The 20,009-nt window shown below is 45.9% G+C and overlaps 2 protein-coding genes across 2 annotated transcripts in view; both read right to left on the bottom strand.

The window, feature by feature from the left end:
* Window positions 1-20,009, bottom strand: part of LOC133123832 (fucolectin-1-like) — a 128,437-nt gene that overhangs the window by 41,671 nt on the left and 66,757 nt on the right. The window lies entirely within an intron of this gene.
* Window positions 13,919-15,796, bottom strand: LOC133133912 (fucolectin-1-like). Its single transcript, XM_061250208.1, has 3 exons — window positions 15,715-15,796; window positions 14,875-15,169; window positions 13,919-14,084 (listed from the first exon to the last, which is right to left on the bottom strand). The coding sequence occupies exons 1-3, from the start codon at window positions 15,794-15,796 to the stop codon at window positions 13,919-13,921; spliced, it is 543 nt and encodes a 180-aa protein (XP_061106192.1).

Below are 20,009 nucleotides of genomic sequence, written 5' to 3'. Positions count from 1 at the left end.
ACCTGTAGAGTGATTGAACATTTGTCTTAAGTAACTTAAATAGCTGTGGAATTTATCAGTAGATTAGCTTTGATTTGGTATTGCTTGCGAGCAATTGTAGGCCATTTAAATAGGCGTGTCAGAGCGACGCTAGCGTATATTAGACTGGCGAAAGTTGTCCTTAGTCAGTAAGTGCATCATTCTGACCAGGTGTTTAGTATCGCTGCGGGTTTCCTCTACACGCGGTAACGTTGATTTTTTTAAATTGCTCATTTGAACAGCAAGGGTTAGGGCTTGAGCCAGGTTGTTTGTCTATTACCTGTTAATCACTTCTACTGGTTGCATACCTGTAGAGTGATTGAACATTTGTCTTAAGTAACTTAAATAGCTGTGGAATTTATCAGTAGATTAGCTTTGATTTGGTATTGCTTGCGAGCAATTGTAGGCCATTTAAATAGGCGTGTCAGAGCGTCGCTCCGTCCCCGTTTGTGATGTTATGTTTCTCCCCATCCGAGTCTGCTCTCTCCCTCGAAGACCCCCCCTGCGACGTGGGCCTCCACGGCGTCGGAACCCCTCAAACCTCAGCTATCCCCCGCTGACCCCCTGTGAGGACTTTGCTGTCACAGGGGGACTATGGAACTGCCAGTCTGCCACTCGGAAGGCTGACTTCATCCCTGCGTATGCCTCCCTCCAGTCCCTACAATTCCTTGCCCTAACTGAGACCTGGATCACTCCTGACAACACCGCCACTCCCGCTGCCCTCTCATCCTCCTTCTCCTTCTCGCACACTCCCCGGCCTTCCGGCCGTGGCGGTGGTACTGGTCTTTTAATTTCCCCCTCGTGGAAATTTTCTGTTCTCCCCCTCTCTGACCTGTCCATATCCACTTTTGAATTCCATTCTGTTGCAGTATCCTACCCTACTAACCTTTTCATTGCAGTTATCTACCGTCCTCCAGGGCCCCTGGGAACCTTCCTTGATGAGCTAGACACCCTTCTCAGCTCCTTCCCTGAGGATGGCACCCCACTGATTCTCCTTGGAGACTTCAACATCCACCTAGAAGCCTCCCAGTCTGCTGCCTTCCTACCGCTAATCCACTCCTTCGGCCTCTCCCTGCAACACTCTCCTCCGACCCACAACGCGGGCAATGTCCTAGACCTTGTCTTTGTAAGGAACTGCTCATGCTCCGATTTCACGGTTACCCCTCTGCATACATCTGATCACCACTTCATCTCATTCTCCCTCCCTCTTCCTCCCCATCCTCCTCCCCCTCCTCCCACCCACACTTCCTCAGCCCGCCGTAACCTCCGCTCCCTCTCACCCTCTTCCTTTGCCAGCACCGTCACCGCCTCACTCCCTCCTCTCGAACCCTTCTCCAAACTCCCCGCTGACTCTGCATCTGCCACCCTCCTTTCATCTCTCTCCTCCGCCTTTGACTCTCTCTGTCCCCCTGTCTCAAAGCCACCTCGCACATCCCCTCCCAGTCCTTGGATATCTGACACCCTCCGTACCTCCAGGGCCAGCCTCCGCGCAGCGGAGAGGAAGTGGGGGAAATCCAGAGACGCTTCCGACCTCATGACTTACCAGTCTCTCCTGGCGGCATTCTCTTCCGATGTCACTGCCGCCAAAGCAAAATACTATCAAACGCAAATTCAGAACTCTGCTTCTAACCCCCGGAAACTTTTCTCCATTTTCTCCTCTCTCCTCAACGCACCGCCTCCTCCTCCTCAGTCCTCCTTCGCTGCTGATGACTTTGCTGATTTCTTCGATGAGAAGGTCACAGTCATCCGCAGATCCTTTACAACCACCGCCCCCCTCACTGTGCCCTTCCCCCCCTCTAGGCCCATCCCTTCCTTTTCCACTTTCTCCCCCCTTACAGACTCTGATGTTTCTCAACTCCTGCTCTGCCACCGCCCTACAATCTGTGCCCTTGACCCTATCCCCTCTTCTCTTCTCCAAACTATCACACCTGACATTCTCCCATTTGTCACCTCCCTTGTCAACTCCTCCCTGTCTTCCGGCTGTTTTCCGGCATCCTCCAAGAGGGCCCACATCACTCCGCTGCTAAAAAAGCCTACCCTGGATCCCTCCATCATCCAGAACTACCGCCCGGTATCTCTTCTTCCTTTCCTTTCTAAAACTATAGAACGAGCCGCTTCTACTCAACTTTCTTCCTTCTTTTCTAACAACAACCTGCTAGACCCCCATCAGTCTGGCTTCAGATCGGGCCACTCGACAGAGACTGCGCTCCTCTCCATCAGTGAGTCACTTCATGCCGCACGAGCAGCCTCCCTCTCCTCTGTCCTCATTCTTCTAGATCTCTCTGCTGCCTTCGACACTGTGGATCACTCCATCCTCCTGTCTGCCCTGTCAGCAACGGGCATCTGTGGCACAGCCCTGGACTGGATTGAGTCCTACCTCTCTGGTCGCTCCTTCCAGGTTGCCTGGGCTGGTTCGGTATCGACACCTCGGCCCCTCGCCACAGGAGTTCCCCAGGGCTGAGTCCTTGGCCCGCTTCTTTTTTCTCTCTACACTCGCTCCCTTGGCCCTGTGATCACTGCACATGGGCTATCCTACCACTGCTATGCGGACGATACCCAACTCTTCGTCTCGTTCCCGCCGTCTGATACGCAGGTTTCAGCCCGTATCTCTGCTTGCCTGAGGGACATCCAGAGCTGGATGGACAACCACCATCTAAAGCTCAACCCAGGTAAAACTGAAATGATATTCATCCCTGCTAATGCCTCTCCCCATCTGGATCTCTCCATTTCCCTCGGGGATACCACACTCACGCCGTCACCCAGTGCAAGGAACCTCGGCGTGGTGATGGACAGCAGACTGTCCCTTTCCGAGAACATTGCGGCGGTGACCCGGTCTTGCAGGTTCTTCCTATACAACATACGGAGAATCCGCCCCTTTCTCACCCCCTACTCGACCCAGCTCCTGGTCCAAGCGATGGTTCTGTCCCGCCTGGACTACTGCAATTCCCTCTTGGCTGGCCTCCCAGCGTCCGCCATCAGACCCCTCCAACTCATCCAGAATGCAGCAGCTCGTCTGGTCTTCAACCTTCCCAAATACTCACATGTCACCCCCCTGCTTACTTCCCTCCACTGGCTGCCTGTCATGGCTCGCATCAAATTCAAAACATTGGTGCTAGCCTTCCAAGCAGTTAAAGGGTCTTCCCCAGCTTATCTGCAAAAAATCATCAGACCCTACACCCCTGCCAGACCTCTTCGTTCAGCCTCCACAGGCCGCTTGGCACCTCCCCCTCTCAGAACCTCCACCTCACGACTACTGTCTGTTCTGGCTCCACGGTGGTGGAACGAACTCCCCGTTGAGGTCAGAACAGCAGAGACTTCTTCAAGCGCAGACTGAAGACGCACCTCTTCTAGCTGCACCTCTCTCCTCCCCTCCCGACAATCTCTAATCAACTGTTAGCTGTTTAGCTATTCTTATTGCTGCTATGTAAGCTGTTTATTGTTGTCCCTACATGAGTGCATATTATTCTTTAGCATTGTGTTTTGTAAAACAGTTTTATAGATGTCATCGTTTGTCAGATTAATCTACAAGGCCCAAGGCCTTATCGTATCTTATTGTATTGTCAGCACTTGAAACTGTACTTCCCTCTACGGTCTTTCAGCGCACATGTCCCTGGTTATGGGTATGCATTTTATTGTACGTCGCTCTGGATAAGAGCGCCTGCCAAATTCCATTAATGTAATGTAATGTAGGGGGGTAGTTGGGGCAGTAAGTGATGACCTCATTGCAGGGAACGGGGGCTCAGACAGGGAGGGGTGGGGCCAGACTCTGGTTTAAAACAACATCCCACAGGTGAGAAAGATCCGTGCTGTAGATCACCTTTCCCTCCTAAAAACTCTCTCACACCCAAGCCGCTTTGCAGCTTCGCCAGAGTCAATACTGGGCCCATCTGGAAACCCTTATAAAACAGTAGACAAATGAATTCCGGCCCGTATACTTTTGTTTATGTATATGCATATGGGTGTATGTATACAAATGTCTACGTATGTGTACTTGTACTGTATATATGGGTGATAATAGTTTGAAGCATAAGTACAAATACACTAATAAATATGAAATTACAAATTGGAACACCACCCAAATCAGGAGCCTTTCCGCTACACACTCTCTCCCTCTCTTTCCTCGACTTAAACATGACCTTTAACCTTACAGAAAGTCACACTGGCCTGCACTGGATTTGGAGTGGGTTTATTTACTACATTCATTCCATTTTTTTTACAGTGAAATTTTCTATCAATGCAGTCGCAGGATATACCATTAAAACTCAAGTTCTATCTCTATGAACTGTCTAACAATGCCAATGTTTTAGCAATGATGGCTCCTTATTTTGTAACATGCGGGGAAGCAAAACAAGCTTTGGGCAGTCCCCACCTTTGATTGTTTTGGAAATCCGCATACGGCATGAATCATGGTAAAGTCAGTATGCTTTTCAGAGCAAGCATCCAGTGTACAAAACCCAGAGCAGTTTTAAGGAAACATTTTGTGCGAAGGTGCTAGGAATGATCATTGTTGTCTGTTTCCTAAACACAATATACACGCTAAAGGTTGTAGAGGCTCTCTGGAACAAGACGAGACCAGCTAAAGGTTTCTCAGAGCAGTGCAAGCAACGACTGTGTGTGTGTGTGCGTGTTATAGTATCCAAAATAAACAATCGCTGTTGATGATACGTACATAGAGCGGGTATTGTCATTCAATCAGAAACTCAATTTTTCAAACCTTTTCATACAGCCCTCAGATGACACAAAGTAAAAAAAAAGAAAAGAAAAAAGCCAAAATAATGAAAGCTGGCATGTATGAATTTTGCCATCACTCTCTCTCTCTCTCTCTCTCTCTCTCTCTCTCTCCCTGTCTCTCCATAGCATTCTGCATTCTCCCCCCTGAGCACCAACATAAACACATCTGCCCCCCCCCCCCATTAACCCACCACCAAGGCCCCCCTACTTCCCCCCAACTGCCCCCTAACAAAAATGCTTTGAGCATATTACTAGCTTCTCTCCATTGGCTACCCATTACATTTCACATTGTTTTCAAAGTACTCCTCCTCACATTTAAGGAATGGGCTTGCCCTTCCCTATCCTAAAGGTACAATAGGTAAGATTTGTGTGTTAAAACATTGTTACAAGGCCATTGTAAATCCCTTCCTATCATTGAAAAAGGCTCACTGACATGTTGACTCGCCCTCTACCTGTGATATAGCCCTTAAATCCGGGTTTCAAAATATGCAGTTGACTGGCCGGCACTCTGTACCAACACATCTATAGCTGTACAATAATTCAAGCTCATTGGTTGAAAATTGGTTCTAACTGCCACAGCCAAAGGAGTTTCAACCTCAGCGCGTTCACAGGGAAGGGGGAGGGATAAACAGTGTTGTGGTTTGAGCGTATTTGTTGCTGCAATTCCTCTCTTGACCGTTAGAAGTCCTAAATGACCTATTGTACCTTTAAGGTCTTTCTTCACCCTCATATTCCCATTGGCCCCTCTCCTGTGGAATGACTTACCCGGTGAGATTCGGGGAGCACTCTCTCCCCCTATCTTTAAATCTAGGCTCAAAACAGATTTTTCACCCACCCTATTATGAGCAGTCAAACAGGTTGTTATGGGTCCACAGATCAGAGTAGCTAGGGTTCCGTTAACTGGTTTGTTATTTATTATTTATCTGTACTTACGTAATCGTATAAAATGTGGGCTGGAATGACTATTCTGTGTGACTACAATGACACCTGGTGGCATTTACAGGAATTACAGTTTAAAATGGCCGGAGAGCGACAGAAAAACACACAGGAAGGGTGTGAAGATGGCGTGCATCACTATCACATTCTCGGCCGGTTTAAGGGATCAGGGATCACCACAGGAACTAAGACTGAATTCAGGTTTCACACGTAATAGACCAGGGCTTCAAAACTTCAAGACCCCAGTGTCTGCTTGGTTTCGCTGCGTTTCAGCAAATGCATAAAATATAGGCCTCTGTCCCCTGCTGCTTTAATTATCATTTAAAAATACTTAAGTTTTTGCCCATAGAAAATGTTCCTTGTAAAGAGCAATCGGGTGTAGTCTGTCATTGGTTAATTTTCATGAGTATTACTGGCGTCCTCTGCAGGCTAAATAATGTGTTTACAACCCGGATTAACAAGGAGTAAATGGAGCATATACTTATACTGTACATGTCTATGGGTTTGAAAGAGTTGGGCTGAACAATGAAGTAATGTGACATTGTTGTACTCCTGCGAAGTACAGGTACTAGAGATGACGGAAAACTTATATTCAAAATTAAGGATCAGAAATTAACACTGAAGTAACAATGGAACTGTACTCCTGAAATCTGCACTTGCGATAACCCCGGCAAAATCCTAACGTCAATGTTAGCTATTGAACTGTTAACGTTAATTTAAACAGTGGCTAAAGCTGGCAAGCTTGTTATCTACCATAATGGCTGATTTTTTAATTAGGCTACTTTTAAAACGTGGCTTAAACCGAAAGTCATATTCTTTAAAATAAATGGCAAATAACCACACTAATGACTGAGTGACTTAGTTGTATTTAATTGTTGTAATTATATGTTGTACATATAATTTAATAGTTACGGTTTCGCTTGGCATTTTGGCCGGGTTTAAGCTTAGCTAACTAGCTAGCTAGCTTCCAACCAGTAACGTTAGCTACCTGCTGTCGACGGAGGGAGCTAATGTGGCACCGATATTAGGACCAGTATGTAATTGCGAGACAGAATGCTTGTGAGACCTGTAACTACGCGAGGCTAGATGGTCCAGCAGTGTGTCTCCCACAAAGTTGAAATTAAACTAAACAGCGCCTACGGCTATCGTGGTACCCGGCTTCAGTAGCCAACCTGTGCTTGTCTCTGCTAGCGATAGCTAACGTAACTCACGTCAGTTTGTTTATTCAAGTTACCTTCGAACCTGGGCGATACAAGAGTGAATTCGAAGCGAGAGAAGTAAAGGGACCACCTAGCGTGTCGTAGGTTCAGACGTTTGACCGTCCGTATATACTCCAGGTTAAGGCGATCCGTCAGCACAATGAAAGGCTCTTTGGCCCCCCCCAGCCAATGTCTCCACTCCCAGAGGTTGTTTAAGCAGTTTAGGCCCGGCTCCAAGTGGTTCAAAATTTAGCTGCTCGGCTTTTAACCATGAACAAATAAGATATCATACATTATCCTAATTCTAACTATATTACACATGTTACCAGTCGCTTGAGTCAAAATCGTATTCATTACTTACCCTCAGATACATCATTATTAGCCATTCCAGAGTCAAGGCTGAAGAAAAAGGGTGATCGTGCCATTTCAGTTACAGCCACTAGACTCTCGAACGGTCTCCCTCTGGTCATTAGCTGAGTCAGTTTCTTCTTTTACGACTAATCTGAGCACCCATTAAGCTTTTAATGGATTTGACTTTGTTTTATTTGATTTTTAATCTATAGATTAGCCTTTATTGGATTTTAATTAGGCTTTTCTTATTGTGTGCCTCTCCTGTGGAACAAATTGTCTGCTCATGTTCTGGGTGCAGACACTGTCAGGCTTACAACATATCCTTGTAGTCTATCCTATAGTTGAGGTGCAGGAGTGGGTGGCTTGCATAAGCTCTAGAGTTTCTGGTGGATTTAGCAGTCAGTGCTGTCACAGGATTATTGTTGGTAGTGCTGTGTTAAACTGAACCAGTCATGGTCTGGGGGTGACTGTCTCAAGCCTGCCCTCATGGCACAGTGTTTGTTTCCCTGCCACTGCCTCTGTTTCCCTGAGCTATGCTGCCATAGCCTTATTCTGCCTCTGTTTCCCTGAGCCATGCTGCCATAGCCTTATTCTGCCTCTGTTCCCCTGAGCCATGCTGTCATAGCCTTATTCTGCCTCTGTTTCCCTCAGCTATTCTGCCATAGCCTTATTCTGCCTCTGTTCCCCTTAGCCATGCTGCCATAGCCTTATTCTGCCTCTGTTCCCCTTAGCCATGCTGCCATAGCCTTATTCTGCCTCTGTTCCCCTTAGCCATGCTGTCATAGCCTTATTCTGCCTCTGTTTCCCTGAGCCATGCTGCCATAGCCTTATTCTGCCTCTGTTTCCCTGAGCCATGCTGCCATAGCCTTATTCTGCCTCTGTTTCCCTCAGCTATGCTGCCATAGCCTTATTCTGCCTCTGTTCCCCTTAGCCAAGCTGTCATAGCCTTATTCTGCCTCTGTTTCCCTGAGCCATGCTGCCATAGCCTTATTCTGCCTCTGTTTCCCTGAGCCATGCTGCCATAGCCTTATTCTGCCTCTGTTTCCCTCAGCTATTCTGCCATAGCCTTATTCTGCCTCTGTTCCCCTTAGCCATGCTGCCATAGCCTTTTTCTGCCTCTGTTTCCCTGAGCCATGCTGCCATAGCCTTATTCTGCCTCTGTTTCCCTGAGCCATGCTGCCATAGCCTTATTCTGCCTCTGTTTCCCTCAGCTATGCTGCCATAGCCTTATTCTGCCTCTGTTCCCCTGAGCTATGCTGCCATAGCCTTATTCTGCCTCTGTTTCCCGCAGCTATGCTGCCATAGTCTTATTCTGCCAGGGTTCTCCTTCCCGTACGTACCTCTCTCTCCTACTGTGATTGATAAATTACCTGAACCCCCTAACAATGTTACTTTCCTCTGCTCCCCACTCCCTGCACCTGCCCAGAGCTCTAGCCCACCTTTACCTCTGCTTGGACTTTTAATTCATTTGGAATTCATTCGGATGCACTAATTCATCTGTTTATTTTTACAACCATTTTTCCAAAAATACGATGTCAACTTGGGGCAGATGGGTTCCCCCTCTGAGTCAGGTTCTGCTTAAGGTTTCTTCCTGTCAGCCAGCTTTGTGACAAAGCCCCTTTGTTAAAAGCACTATGCAAATAAAAATTGATTGATTTTGGGGACACTTCAGGACATCCATCCATCCATCCATTATCTGAACCCGCTTATCCTGATCAGGGTTGCAGGGGGGCTGGAGCCTATCCCAGCATACATTGGGTGAAAGGCAGGAATACACCCTGGACAGGTCGCCAGTCTATCGCAGGGCACACACACCATTCACTCACTCATACCTACGGGCAATTTAGACTCTCCAATCAGCCTAACCTGCATGTCTTTGGACTGTGGGAGGAAACCCACGCAGACACTGGGAGAACATGCAAACTCCGCACAGAGAGGCCCCGGCCGACGTGGATTCGAACCCAGGACCTCCTTGCTGTGAGGCGGCAGTGCTACCCACTGCACCATCCGTGCCGCCCACTTCAGGACAGTGTTTGGGAAATCTAATGTCTAGACTTCTCTTCTTTAAAGTCTTAAACCATGCATGTGCAGTAAATAGTTTTTGACATATTTACAGCTTTATAGGACTAGCACAAAACAGTTAGATATAATTGCCCTCTAGGGGGGCAAAGTGGAAACAGTTAATCATCTTAATGCAAAAGTGTTGAAGTAAATGGGAAATGTATTATTGAACAAACTGCAGCAAAAAACCCTGAACACATTGCGTCAGTAGTCCTATCTGTCTTGTCAGTTAGAAGCCAAATTTGTAATTTAAAGAGTTTCAGTGTATGCATCAGAAATAAATAATCGCCTAAGTAGGCTGGCTTATAGCCTCTGGTTTGGTAAATAGCCTCAGTCAGTCACAATTAAAGCAGAAAATGTTCAAGCAAGTAATTTCTTCATTTTCTCTTTACTTTTTGCACCAGATTTATACCAGATGAATTCCTGCCTGGCTTGGAACACATGTTGGCTAGCAGACACAACAGCGACTGGTCTCAGGCATGTTTTGTCTCACAGAAACAGAAAAGGCAGCCCCATATCTGCTCGTAGGTGTACCCTTTGGAACGCCCACTCATTCCACTTCTGGCCCAGAGTGAAGGCTTTTAAATACCGCAGAATGGGAGGCACGCCCAAAAAACCGGAAACTGATTAATCAACCCCCACTCATTCCGCTTCTGGTGCATGCCAAAAACAAAAGGTTACTTCACAATTCAAGCAGCAGTGCAAGTTTGACTTGCAAGTGTAGCATTATGCAAGTGAAGTATTGTGCATGAGAGGTGTTGGAAACACGGACCATTACCACAACAGTTTGATATAAAGCATTAACAAAATATTAGTCTGAAGTTTTGGCAGAAAACTGATTGTCCCTGCGAGGAAGCTAAGACTTGGTCATATTTTCCAGCAGGACAACAACTCCAAAGATACATCACTATCCACACAGAAATGATGAAGTGAAAACAACATATAAAGTAATGAACCAGGAGTGCCAATAATTGTGAAATCAGTTTTTTTGGGGAAACACATTTTTTTATTTGAATAATGTAAGACTTTTGTTGATTCCATTGAATCATTAATAATACTTTACACTTGTTGGAAAACATTAACAGATAATGTTAATGTAAATAACATTGTATTATTGTATTATTTGTTCGTTTGCAGTGTTTGTGTATGTACTGTAGGAAGCCACTGTTTACACTTCCTTACATTAACGGGGGCTTGTGAGTTATGTATTGAAACACACATTGAAACACGTCCTCCAGGGCCCCTGGGAAACTTCCTTGATGAGCTAGACACCCTTCTCAGCTCCTTCCCTGAGGATGGCACCCCACTGATTCTCCTTGGAGACTTCAACATCCACCTAGAAGCCTCCCAGTCTGCTGCCTTCCTACCGCTAATCCACTCCTTCGGCCTCTCCCTGCAACACTCTCCTCCGACCCACAAGGCGGGCAATGTCCTAGACCTTGTCTTTGTAAGGAACTGCTCATGCTCCAATTTCACGGTTACCCCTCTGCATACATCTGATCACCACTTCATCTCATTCTCCCTCCCTCTTCCTCCCCATCCTCCTCTCCCTCCTCCCTCCCACACTTCCTCAGCCCGCCGTAACCTCCGCTCCCTCTCACCCTCTTCCTTTGCCAGCACCGTCACCGCCTCACTCCCCCCTCTCGAATCCTTCTCCAAACTCCCCGCTGACTCTGCATCTGCCACCCTCCTTTCATCTCTCTCCTCCGCCTTTGACTCTCTCTGTCCCCCTGTCTCAAAGCCACCTCGCACATCCCCTCCCAGTCCTTGGATATCTGACACCCTCCGTACCTCCAGGGCCAGCCTCCGCGCAGCGGAGAGGAAGTGGGGGAAATCCAGAGACGCTTCCGACCTCATGACTTACCAGTCTCTCCTGGCGGCATTCTCTTCCGATGTCACTGCCGCCAAAGCAAAATACTATCAAACGCAAATTCAGAACTCTGCTTCTAACCCCCGGAAACTGTTCTCCATTTTCTCCTCTCTCCTCAACGCACCGCCTCCTCCTCCTCAGTCCTCCTTCGCTGCTGATGACTTTGCTGATTTCTTCGATGAGAAGGTCGCAGTCATCCGCAGATCCTTTACAACCGCCGCCCCCCTCACTGTGCCCTTCCCCCCCTCTAGGCCCATCCCTTCCTTTTCCACTTTCTCCCCCCTTACAGACTCTGATGTTTCTCAACTCCTGCTCTGCCACCGCCCTACAACCTGTGCCCTTGACCCTATCCCCTCTTCTCTTCTCCAAACTATCACACCTGACATTCTCCCATTTGTCACCTCCCTTGTCAACTCCTCCCTGTCTTCCGGCTGTTTTCCGGCATCCTCCAAGAGGGCCCACATCACTCCGCTGCTAAAAAAGCCTACCCTGGACCCCTCCATCATCCAGAACTACCGCCCGGTATCTCTTCTTCCTTTCCTTTCTAAAACTATAGAACGAGCCGCTTCTACTCAACTTTCTTCCTTCTTTTCTAACAACAACCTGCTAGACCCCCATCAGTCTGGCTTCAGATCGGGCCACTCGACAGAGACTGCACTCCTCTCCGTCAGTGAGTCACTTCATGCCGCACGAGCAGCCTCCCTCTCCTCTGTCCTCATTCTTCTAGATCTCTCTGCTGCCTTCGACACTGTGGATCACTCCATCCTCCTGTCTGCCCTGTCAGCAACGGGCATCTGTGGCACAGCCCTGGACTGGATTGAGTCCTACCTCTCTGGTCGCTCCTTCCAGGTTGCCTGGGCTGGTTCGGTATCGACACCTCGGCCCCTCGCCACAGGAGTTCCCCAGGGCTCAGTCCTTGGCCCGCTTCTTTTTTCTCTCTACACTCGCTCCCTTGGCCCTGTGATCACTGCACATGGGCTATCCTACCACTGCTATGCGGACGATACCCAACTCTTCGTCTCGTTCCCGCCGTCTGATACGCAGGTTTCAGCCCGTATCTCTGCTTGCCTGAGGGACATCCAGAGCTGGATGGACAACCACCATCTAAAGCTCAACCCAGGTAAAACTGAAATGATATTCATCCCTGCTAATACCTCTCCCCATCTGGATCTCTCCATTTCCCTCGGGGATACCACACTCACGCTGTCACCCAGTGCAAGGAACCTCGGCGTGGTGATGGACAGCAGACTGTCCCTTTCCGAGAACATTGCGGCGGTGACCCGGTCTTGCAGGTTCTTCCTATACAACATACGGAGAATCCGCCCCTTTCTCACCCCCTACTCGACCCAGCTCCTGGTCCAAGCGATGGTTCTGTCCCGCCTGGACTACTGCAATTCCCTCTTGGCTGGCCTCCCAGCGTCTGCCATCAGACCCCTCCAACTCATCCAGAATGCAGCAGCTCGTCTGGTCTTCAACCTTCCCAAATACTCACACGTCACCCCCCTGCTTACTTCCCTCCACTGGCTGCCTGTCATGGCTCGCATCAAATTCAAAACATTGGTGCTAGCCTTCCAAGCAGTTAAAGGGTCTTCCCCAGCTTATCTGCAAAAAATCATCAGACCCTACACCCCTGCCAGACCTCTTCGTTCAGCCTCCACAGGCCGCTTGGCACCTCCCCCTCTCAGAACCTCCACCTCACACTCACGACTACTGTCTGTTCTGGCTCCACGGTGGTGGAACGAACTCCCCGTTGAGGTCAGAACTATAGAATCCCTCCCCACCTTCAAGCGCAAGCTGAAGACACACCTCTTCAAACAGCACCTCTCCCCATCCCTCCCTACCTCCCTGTGAACCTTAATTGTTGTCTCTGTGACTTGTGTATCAGTATTTTAGTTGGCTAGGTAAGCAGTGTTTGGATAGTTAACTTTGGTGACTTTTGCTCTGTTTGTTTGTTTGTTCAAAAAAAAAAAAAAAAAAAATGGCCCTTGTCCTTATCTTTGTTGTACAGGTAGCAGTTGAAATTGTACTTACCTCTAGGGTCTTTCAGCGAACTTATCCCTGGTTATGGGTAAGCACTTTGTTGTACGTCGCTCTGGATAAGAGCGTCTGCCAAATGCCAATAATGTAATGTAATGTAATGTAACAAAGCTGGGACTGTGTTCACATAGTGCAGCTTTCAGAGGCCTGTATGTAATAGCAGACTGCTGAACTCAAACAACCCCACTGTGGCACACAGATCATTGTGAACAATACAGTAAACAGAGCGCTGTAATACAATTCAGATTTTTGCTGCTGTTGTTGCCTATCCACTTTGAGGTTTGACGCATTGTGTGTTCAGAGATGCTCTTCATCATACCACTATTGTAATGCATGGTTATTTGCGTTACTGTCACATTCATGTCAGCTACATTTTATGCTATATGAATATATTATTATTATTATTATTATTATTATTATTATTATTATTATTATTATTATTATTATTACGACTGAATGAAGTGCTCAGTGATTTAACCCTGGGGACCCAATCAGCACACACAACATGTAAGTCAATGCTTTAAATGATGTTTATTTGACGCGCTACAAAGAAAATCAATCAATAAACTGACTTAGAGAAAGAACAGGAGTGCAAGTGTTCAGCAAGTGTTGCGTACATGAAAAGCAGGAAATAAAACTTGATCCCAAAATTGATTTCTTTACCCAATTTCTTACATACTACACCGGGCTAAAGTGACCAGCCTTAAATGTGGTATCAGCCACAAAAGTTAGCAGGAGGAAGCAAAGCATTCACTTCCACTTCACAGAGATGAAGGTAGTGCTTTCCTGGAAGATGCACCGTCACATAGCGTCCCACCATTAGCCCGGGACAGGGAAAGGTTTTAGTCTCTCCTGCTCTCATAGTTTCAATCTTGCTGCACCTGCAAGAGGGAACAGAACAAAGTTGCTAAGTGGCTCATTGACTTTGGTCTTATTTTGAATAATAATTGTCGAATTATTAATAGTCCTAACTATGAATATGATGCTGCCTCAGTTACAGTAGCAAGCGTGTGATGAGGGGGAAGCTTAACATGCGGATGGGCTGGTAATGGAAATGATCTGTCAGTGTGGGCCGGTCTGTACTCTGGTCTGTACTGCAGAGTTAAAGTGTGGGCAGGTCTGTCCTCTGGTCTGTACTGCAGAGTTAAAGTGTGGGCAGGTCTGTACTCTGGTCTGTACTGCAGAGTTAATGTGTGGGCAGGTCTGTACTCTGGTCTGTACTGCAGAGTTAAAGTGTGGGCAGGTCTGTACTCTGGTCTGTACTGCAGAGTTAAAGTGTGGGCAGGTCTGTACTCTGGTCTGTACTGCAGAGTTAAAGTGTGGGCAGGTCTGTCCTCTGGTCTGTACTGCAGAGTTAAAGTGTGGGCAGGTCTGTACTCTGGTCTGTACTGCAGAGTTAAAGTGTGGGCAGGTCTGTCCTCTGGTCTGTACTGCAGAGTTAAAGTGTGGGCAGGTCGGTACTCTGGTCTGTACTGCAGAGTTAAAGTGTGGGCAGGTCTGTACTCTGTGCTGTTGGCAGCACTCTCTCTCTCTCTGAAGGACATACTTATCTGCTCTGCCCCAAATAGAAAGAGGGCATTGCAGAGGTGAGACAGACATTATGAAGATGACCAGGCATTTCAAAAAAGTGTTTGTGAATATGAGGCTCTGCGTGTAAAGATGGCTACTGACCGTGCATTATTGATGCCGTTGTTCTCCAGGGAGTCACCGATGAGGATCTGAGTTCCATTGATCCTGTCTCCACAGCAGTCTCCTCTGTTGGTGATGGTGACAGAGGTGATTAAGTAGGACCTCAGCAGGTCCACCCTCCACCAGGAGTTGTGGCCGATTGAGGTGTGGGCACAGGACCCATGGTGGAAATCAGGATCTCGGTTTCCATCAATGGCATTGGCTGCCAGGCTGAACACTACCTCAGAGCCTGGTAGAAGCCCTGATTGAGTGGCCTTGCCACGTAAAGCCACGTTCTCTGCAGGGGGAAATGAACACAACTGAGCCAACATGGCTGTAAAATGCTGTTACTTTATTAGCACCCTGGACAAACCCTGTGTCCTGTGCAACTGCAGCAGTACTGTGAAATTACCCATCATGCCTTTGGGTGTTCAGCCAAATTCTCCACGGCAGAGGCTGTAAGTCACTTTCATTGGGTTTATGAGTTGGAGGGAAAGGTTTGTCAAGCATAATATGAGTCTGATATATGAAGCTGGCTTTCATGCTTAACTGTTCGGTGAACCAATATCATGAAGTTTAATTCCGCAAGGTAAGATATTTCTTTAGTTCAATTATGTCACAAACAATATTATCTGAATTGAATTGCACTTATAGTTAACTGATGGTAAAAACACTTTGCCTTTGGTCAACATCTCGCTCTGAACATTAATTTCAGATAAATGATCCAAATAGATGTACATGTTAAAGGATAAAGATTGATGAAGGCTTTTTCAGAGAAACACCTGTATGCTTTCATGTACAGGTGGTTTCTATGGCAGTGCATGTGCATGGGGTGAAGTGTACCTTCTGTAAATCCTGGAGGAACTGAGCATGACTTGACGGCTGAAAGTGCCACGATCTGAACAAGTAAGATTATCACCTTCATCCTGGAAAAGAGGGGAGAGATTGTAGAGCAGAGATCAACCAAGCCAGTACATTTTGGAATTATTCTGGGGAAAATGTACATCTTAAAACAAATATTGAGTTGACGTGGTTCTACATGGTGCTTCCTCAATTTCAGAGATTTCAAACAGAAATTTCAAACAGATTTTTCTTCCAATGCAAAGCATTATGAAGATAATGTGTGCTAGCTAACTTAGCTTAGGTAACCAGATAGCCAGCATGAACCACCAATGATGAGACCATTGAAGGAACATTGAACATACAAAAGATTTTTACAAAGAGATGAATTCAATGTGAAGATCACAGGTTACCCCATTTAGGGTTAAGCAATTTGTAAACATAGGACACAGCATTGTGTCATGGCTACATTTTCTCAGAGAAGTAAACAGTGAAATCGAGTCCAACTAATGTTCAATAAAATGTTTGAAAGCTTACAAAAGCTTCATCATTCATTTTTGAAAGATTGCTAATAGAGAGATTTTCAGGTGGATCTGCAGGTAGATCTAGTCTGTAAACTCACCTGTCAGTAAGGTAGCAGGTTCCCAGGTAGATCTAGTCTTTCAAGAGTTTACACTGTGGTTTCTTGCGTTTTTATAAGCCCAGCTGTAACGAAAATGTTCTAGGTTCATTTGATTCATAACAAGCAGCGTACATGTGATATATTGATTACAGGCAGTATTTATATATATATATATATATATATATATATATATATATATATCCATCCCATCCATCCATTATCTGAACCCGCTTATCCTGAACAGGGTCGCAGGGGGGCTGGAGCCTATCCCAGCATACATTGGGCGAAAGGCAGGAATACACCCTGGACAGGTCGCCAGTCCAGCGCAGGGCACACACACCATTCACTCACACACTCATACCTACGGGCAATTTAGACTCTCCAATCAGCCTAACGTGCATGTCTTTGGAATGTGGGAGGAAACCGGAGTACCCGGAGGAAACCCACGCAGACACGGGGAGAACATGCAAACTCCGCACAGAGAGGCCCCGGCCGACGGGGATTCGAACCCAGGACCTCCTTGCTGTGAGGCGGCAGTGCTACTCACTGCGCCATCCGTGCCACCTATATATATATATACAGTATATAATATATATATATATATATATATATATATAAACCAGGGGGTCAGTCCAACAAGGCAGAGGTACCGATATCCACAACAACCAAAGAAGAATCCAGGGAAGCAGACAGGGGTCAAAACCAGAAATCCAGATAAACAAGGGCAAGGGCAAGGGCAAGGGCAAGGAAACAAGGAGGCTAGAACTGGGGGAAGGAATAAAGGGCTCGGGACTCAGAAAACAGGACAAGACGAACTAGCAGTGTGCAACTGAAAAGGACAGGTATAAATACACAGGGGAATGAGTCAAACTAGGCCAGGCATGGGAGTGAGGGCGGTCTAACAAATAAACATCAGGTGAGACACATGAAAGGGTAATAGGACAATAACGAGGGGGAAACGAAAACGCGGACTGGATTCACAAAGACACACATGTAATACAAACGGCTCCGGACTAGAGAGTAGACAATTGCAAAGAGTCAGGAGATGCAGAGATACAGAGAGACAGGTGCGAATACTTCGCTGAAACTAAGCAAGTAATCAGTGATAGAATAGGGAGGCGGAGTTACAGAACAGAATTGAAACTGGAGATGCATTAGTAAGGTAGTTAAGTGATTTAAATAAAAAATTCCCAAAACCTTTATTTCTAAGCATACTGAATAATAATAAAATGTTTAGAGAATATATTTAGATGCCCACGAACATGGAAATATTCAATCCAAAATATTTTTTTTGTTGTTAAACATCAACTTTTTTTGGCATAAAATCTCAAGAAGTGTTTTTGAAATGTTACGCAGGCGAAAAAATGCTGTGTTGTTTTATGCAAGCCTAACAAATTATACACCGTTGGAAATGTAACGTGATTCGCTAAAATAGTCATCACTTCAATAACATGCCGGTAGTCAGTTCTTTGATGAGCTGAAATTATACTGAATTATCTTACACACGGATGGGGGTAACAAATTTCTCTGCAACTATGTTACATTTTTCCTGTGCGACATGGCTCAGGCAGTAAGAGCAGTCGTCTGGCAGTCGGAGGGTTGCCGGTTCGATCCCCCGCCTGGGCTGTGTCGAAGTGTCCCTGAGCAAGACACCTAACCCCCAAATGCTCCTGACGAGCTGGTCGGGGCCTTGTATGGCAGCCAATCACCGTCGGTGTGTGTGTGAGTGTGTGCATGAATGGGTGAATGGAGAAACATCAATTGTACAGCACTTTGGATAAAGGCGCTATATAAATGCCTGCCAGTGACAAATGGACGGTTGTAGTTGGGCATGTTTGTGAGAGCCAATACAATGGATAAACTAACTATATAACATTATTACCACTACTAAACACTGCACACCCTGTTTCCATCAGATACCCATGAAACCTGGGAATGTCATTTAAACTAAACTCGGAGCAGTGCAAGATAGTACACTGGATGATTTTTCCAAACCTGCATAAATTCATATCACATTAATAACTTGAAAATCCAGATCGAACGGAAGCCCCATAAATGACACATATGAGAAAGCTTACCTTGATCTCAGCAGAGACTCTGATATCGATGTGTGGTCTGTGCTCATTATATAGGCGATATGTTGACCCATTGTGTATCTAAGCTTTGGCAGATAGATATAATATTTGTTCAGTTGAGCTTTGACTATGCATTATTCTTCAGAAAAGTAACCCGAGACAGGAGATCCGGGCTGGGAGCTGGTGAATGAGTTTATTATTTTGAACCTTTAATCCAACCCTTACACAACCTGTGGCAAGGAGATATTTGTTTAAGTCTTCAATTGCACTTTGAGTTTATGCAAATTCAGACAAATAACAGGACATTTTTTGCATTAGAAATTGTGATTCATGGTGGTCCCTATGTTTAGGTAAAATGGACTGCCTTGAAACCCTCTTGATCAAGAGTTACCATGGTTAAATGGTACCATTTGATTTATGACCATTTGAATGTGTTATTTTGGTTGTAGGGGGCATTTTTCTAACAAAGATAACTTTTGACCAATAACACCTGTAAGGGTAATTTTCTTAATTGAATCTTAATTGACAAGGTGTGTTAACATAAAGACAATTACATGATTACAAATAACCTTTTAGTGATAATCCTTATTACTATTAGACCACTTTCTGAATTAAGTGCTTACTATGAGTCTTTCTCTGTCTCTCTCCAGCAGACAGACAGCCTTTGACCTTAAGGTCTCTGCTTCTCAGCTAGCACATTCTGGTCTTACAGCAAGGTCAACAAGGGGTATTCAGAAGACAAATTACTGATAAATGTTTGTGGCCAGCTTCATGTCTTTTTGTTTTGGTAAAGCCCCCCCTTCTGGAAAAGTGTGTATAAGAGTCGTATTATGTCTGATTCAAATCAGAAAGCCGGTAAGCTTTCTCACTTTCTGTCATTTCTTTGCAAATAAATACGAAAGTTAAACTCAAGTATAGCTATTAATGTTTTTTACTGGATCTGTTTCATCGGACAATTCTCACCTGTGATATCTTATTTGTGCATTTTTCCCTGCACACACCACATATACTATGGTTCATAATGTATAAAACAAAAATCCACAGACAATTTATTATAGGAATATTAGTTCTGATATTAGTCCTTAATAGTCAGCTAATGTAATGAACAAGAACAAGAGACAATTGATACCTGATTGTGTAGGCTGCAGTTCCTTCATTTTTGGCAAAACATAATAACATAGCAGCATTTTTTACTCATCTGTCCATATAACATAATCCAAAAAGGCCTGGGGATCATCCAGGCACTCTGTTTGCGAATGTGAACTGAGCATTTAGGTTTCTTTCGGTCTTTTGCTTCTCTCCCATGAAGACCATTTTGCCCAGTCTATTTCTAATTGTGGAGTCAAGAACACTGGCCTTAGCTGAGGCTACAGAGGCCTGCAGGTCTTTGCATGTTCTTCTGGGATCTTGTGTGACTTCCTGGATGAGTCATCGCTGGGTCCATTTGTCTGGCCAGCCACTTGCCACAGATAATGACTCTCACCAGGAAGTTCACTGGACAAAGACGTTCAACATACAGCACACCAACCAGGACAAACAGAGAATGTTTGCCTCTGAAACATTCTGAAGAATTGACATGCCCCCATCTCAGATGGCATCAC

The sequence above is a fragment of the Conger conger genome, chromosome 1 (assembly GCF_963514075.1).
Source record: "Conger conger chromosome 1, fConCon1.1, whole genome shotgun sequence".
NCBI lineage: Eukaryota > Metazoa > Chordata > Actinopteri > Anguilliformes > Congridae > Conger > Conger conger.
This window is presented reverse-complemented; position numbering and strand designations above follow the sequence as displayed.

What these genes read in the sequence shown, in the direction of transcription:
- LOC133133912 (XM_061250208.1), bottom strand. Translation starts at nt 15,796, where the DNA reads ATGAAGGTGATAATCTTACTTGTTCAGATCGTGGCACTTTCAGCCGTC. An exon ending in TCCTCCAGGATTTACAGAAG is followed by an intron (nt 15,170 to 15,714) that starts GTACACTTCACC and finishes TTCCCCCTGCAG; the next exon opens with AGAACGTGGCTTTACGTGGC. An exon ending in AACGGCATCAATAATGCACG is followed by an intron (nt 14,085 to 14,874) that starts GTCAGTAGCCAT and finishes TCCCTCTTGCAG; the next exon opens with GTGCAGCAAGATTGAAACTA.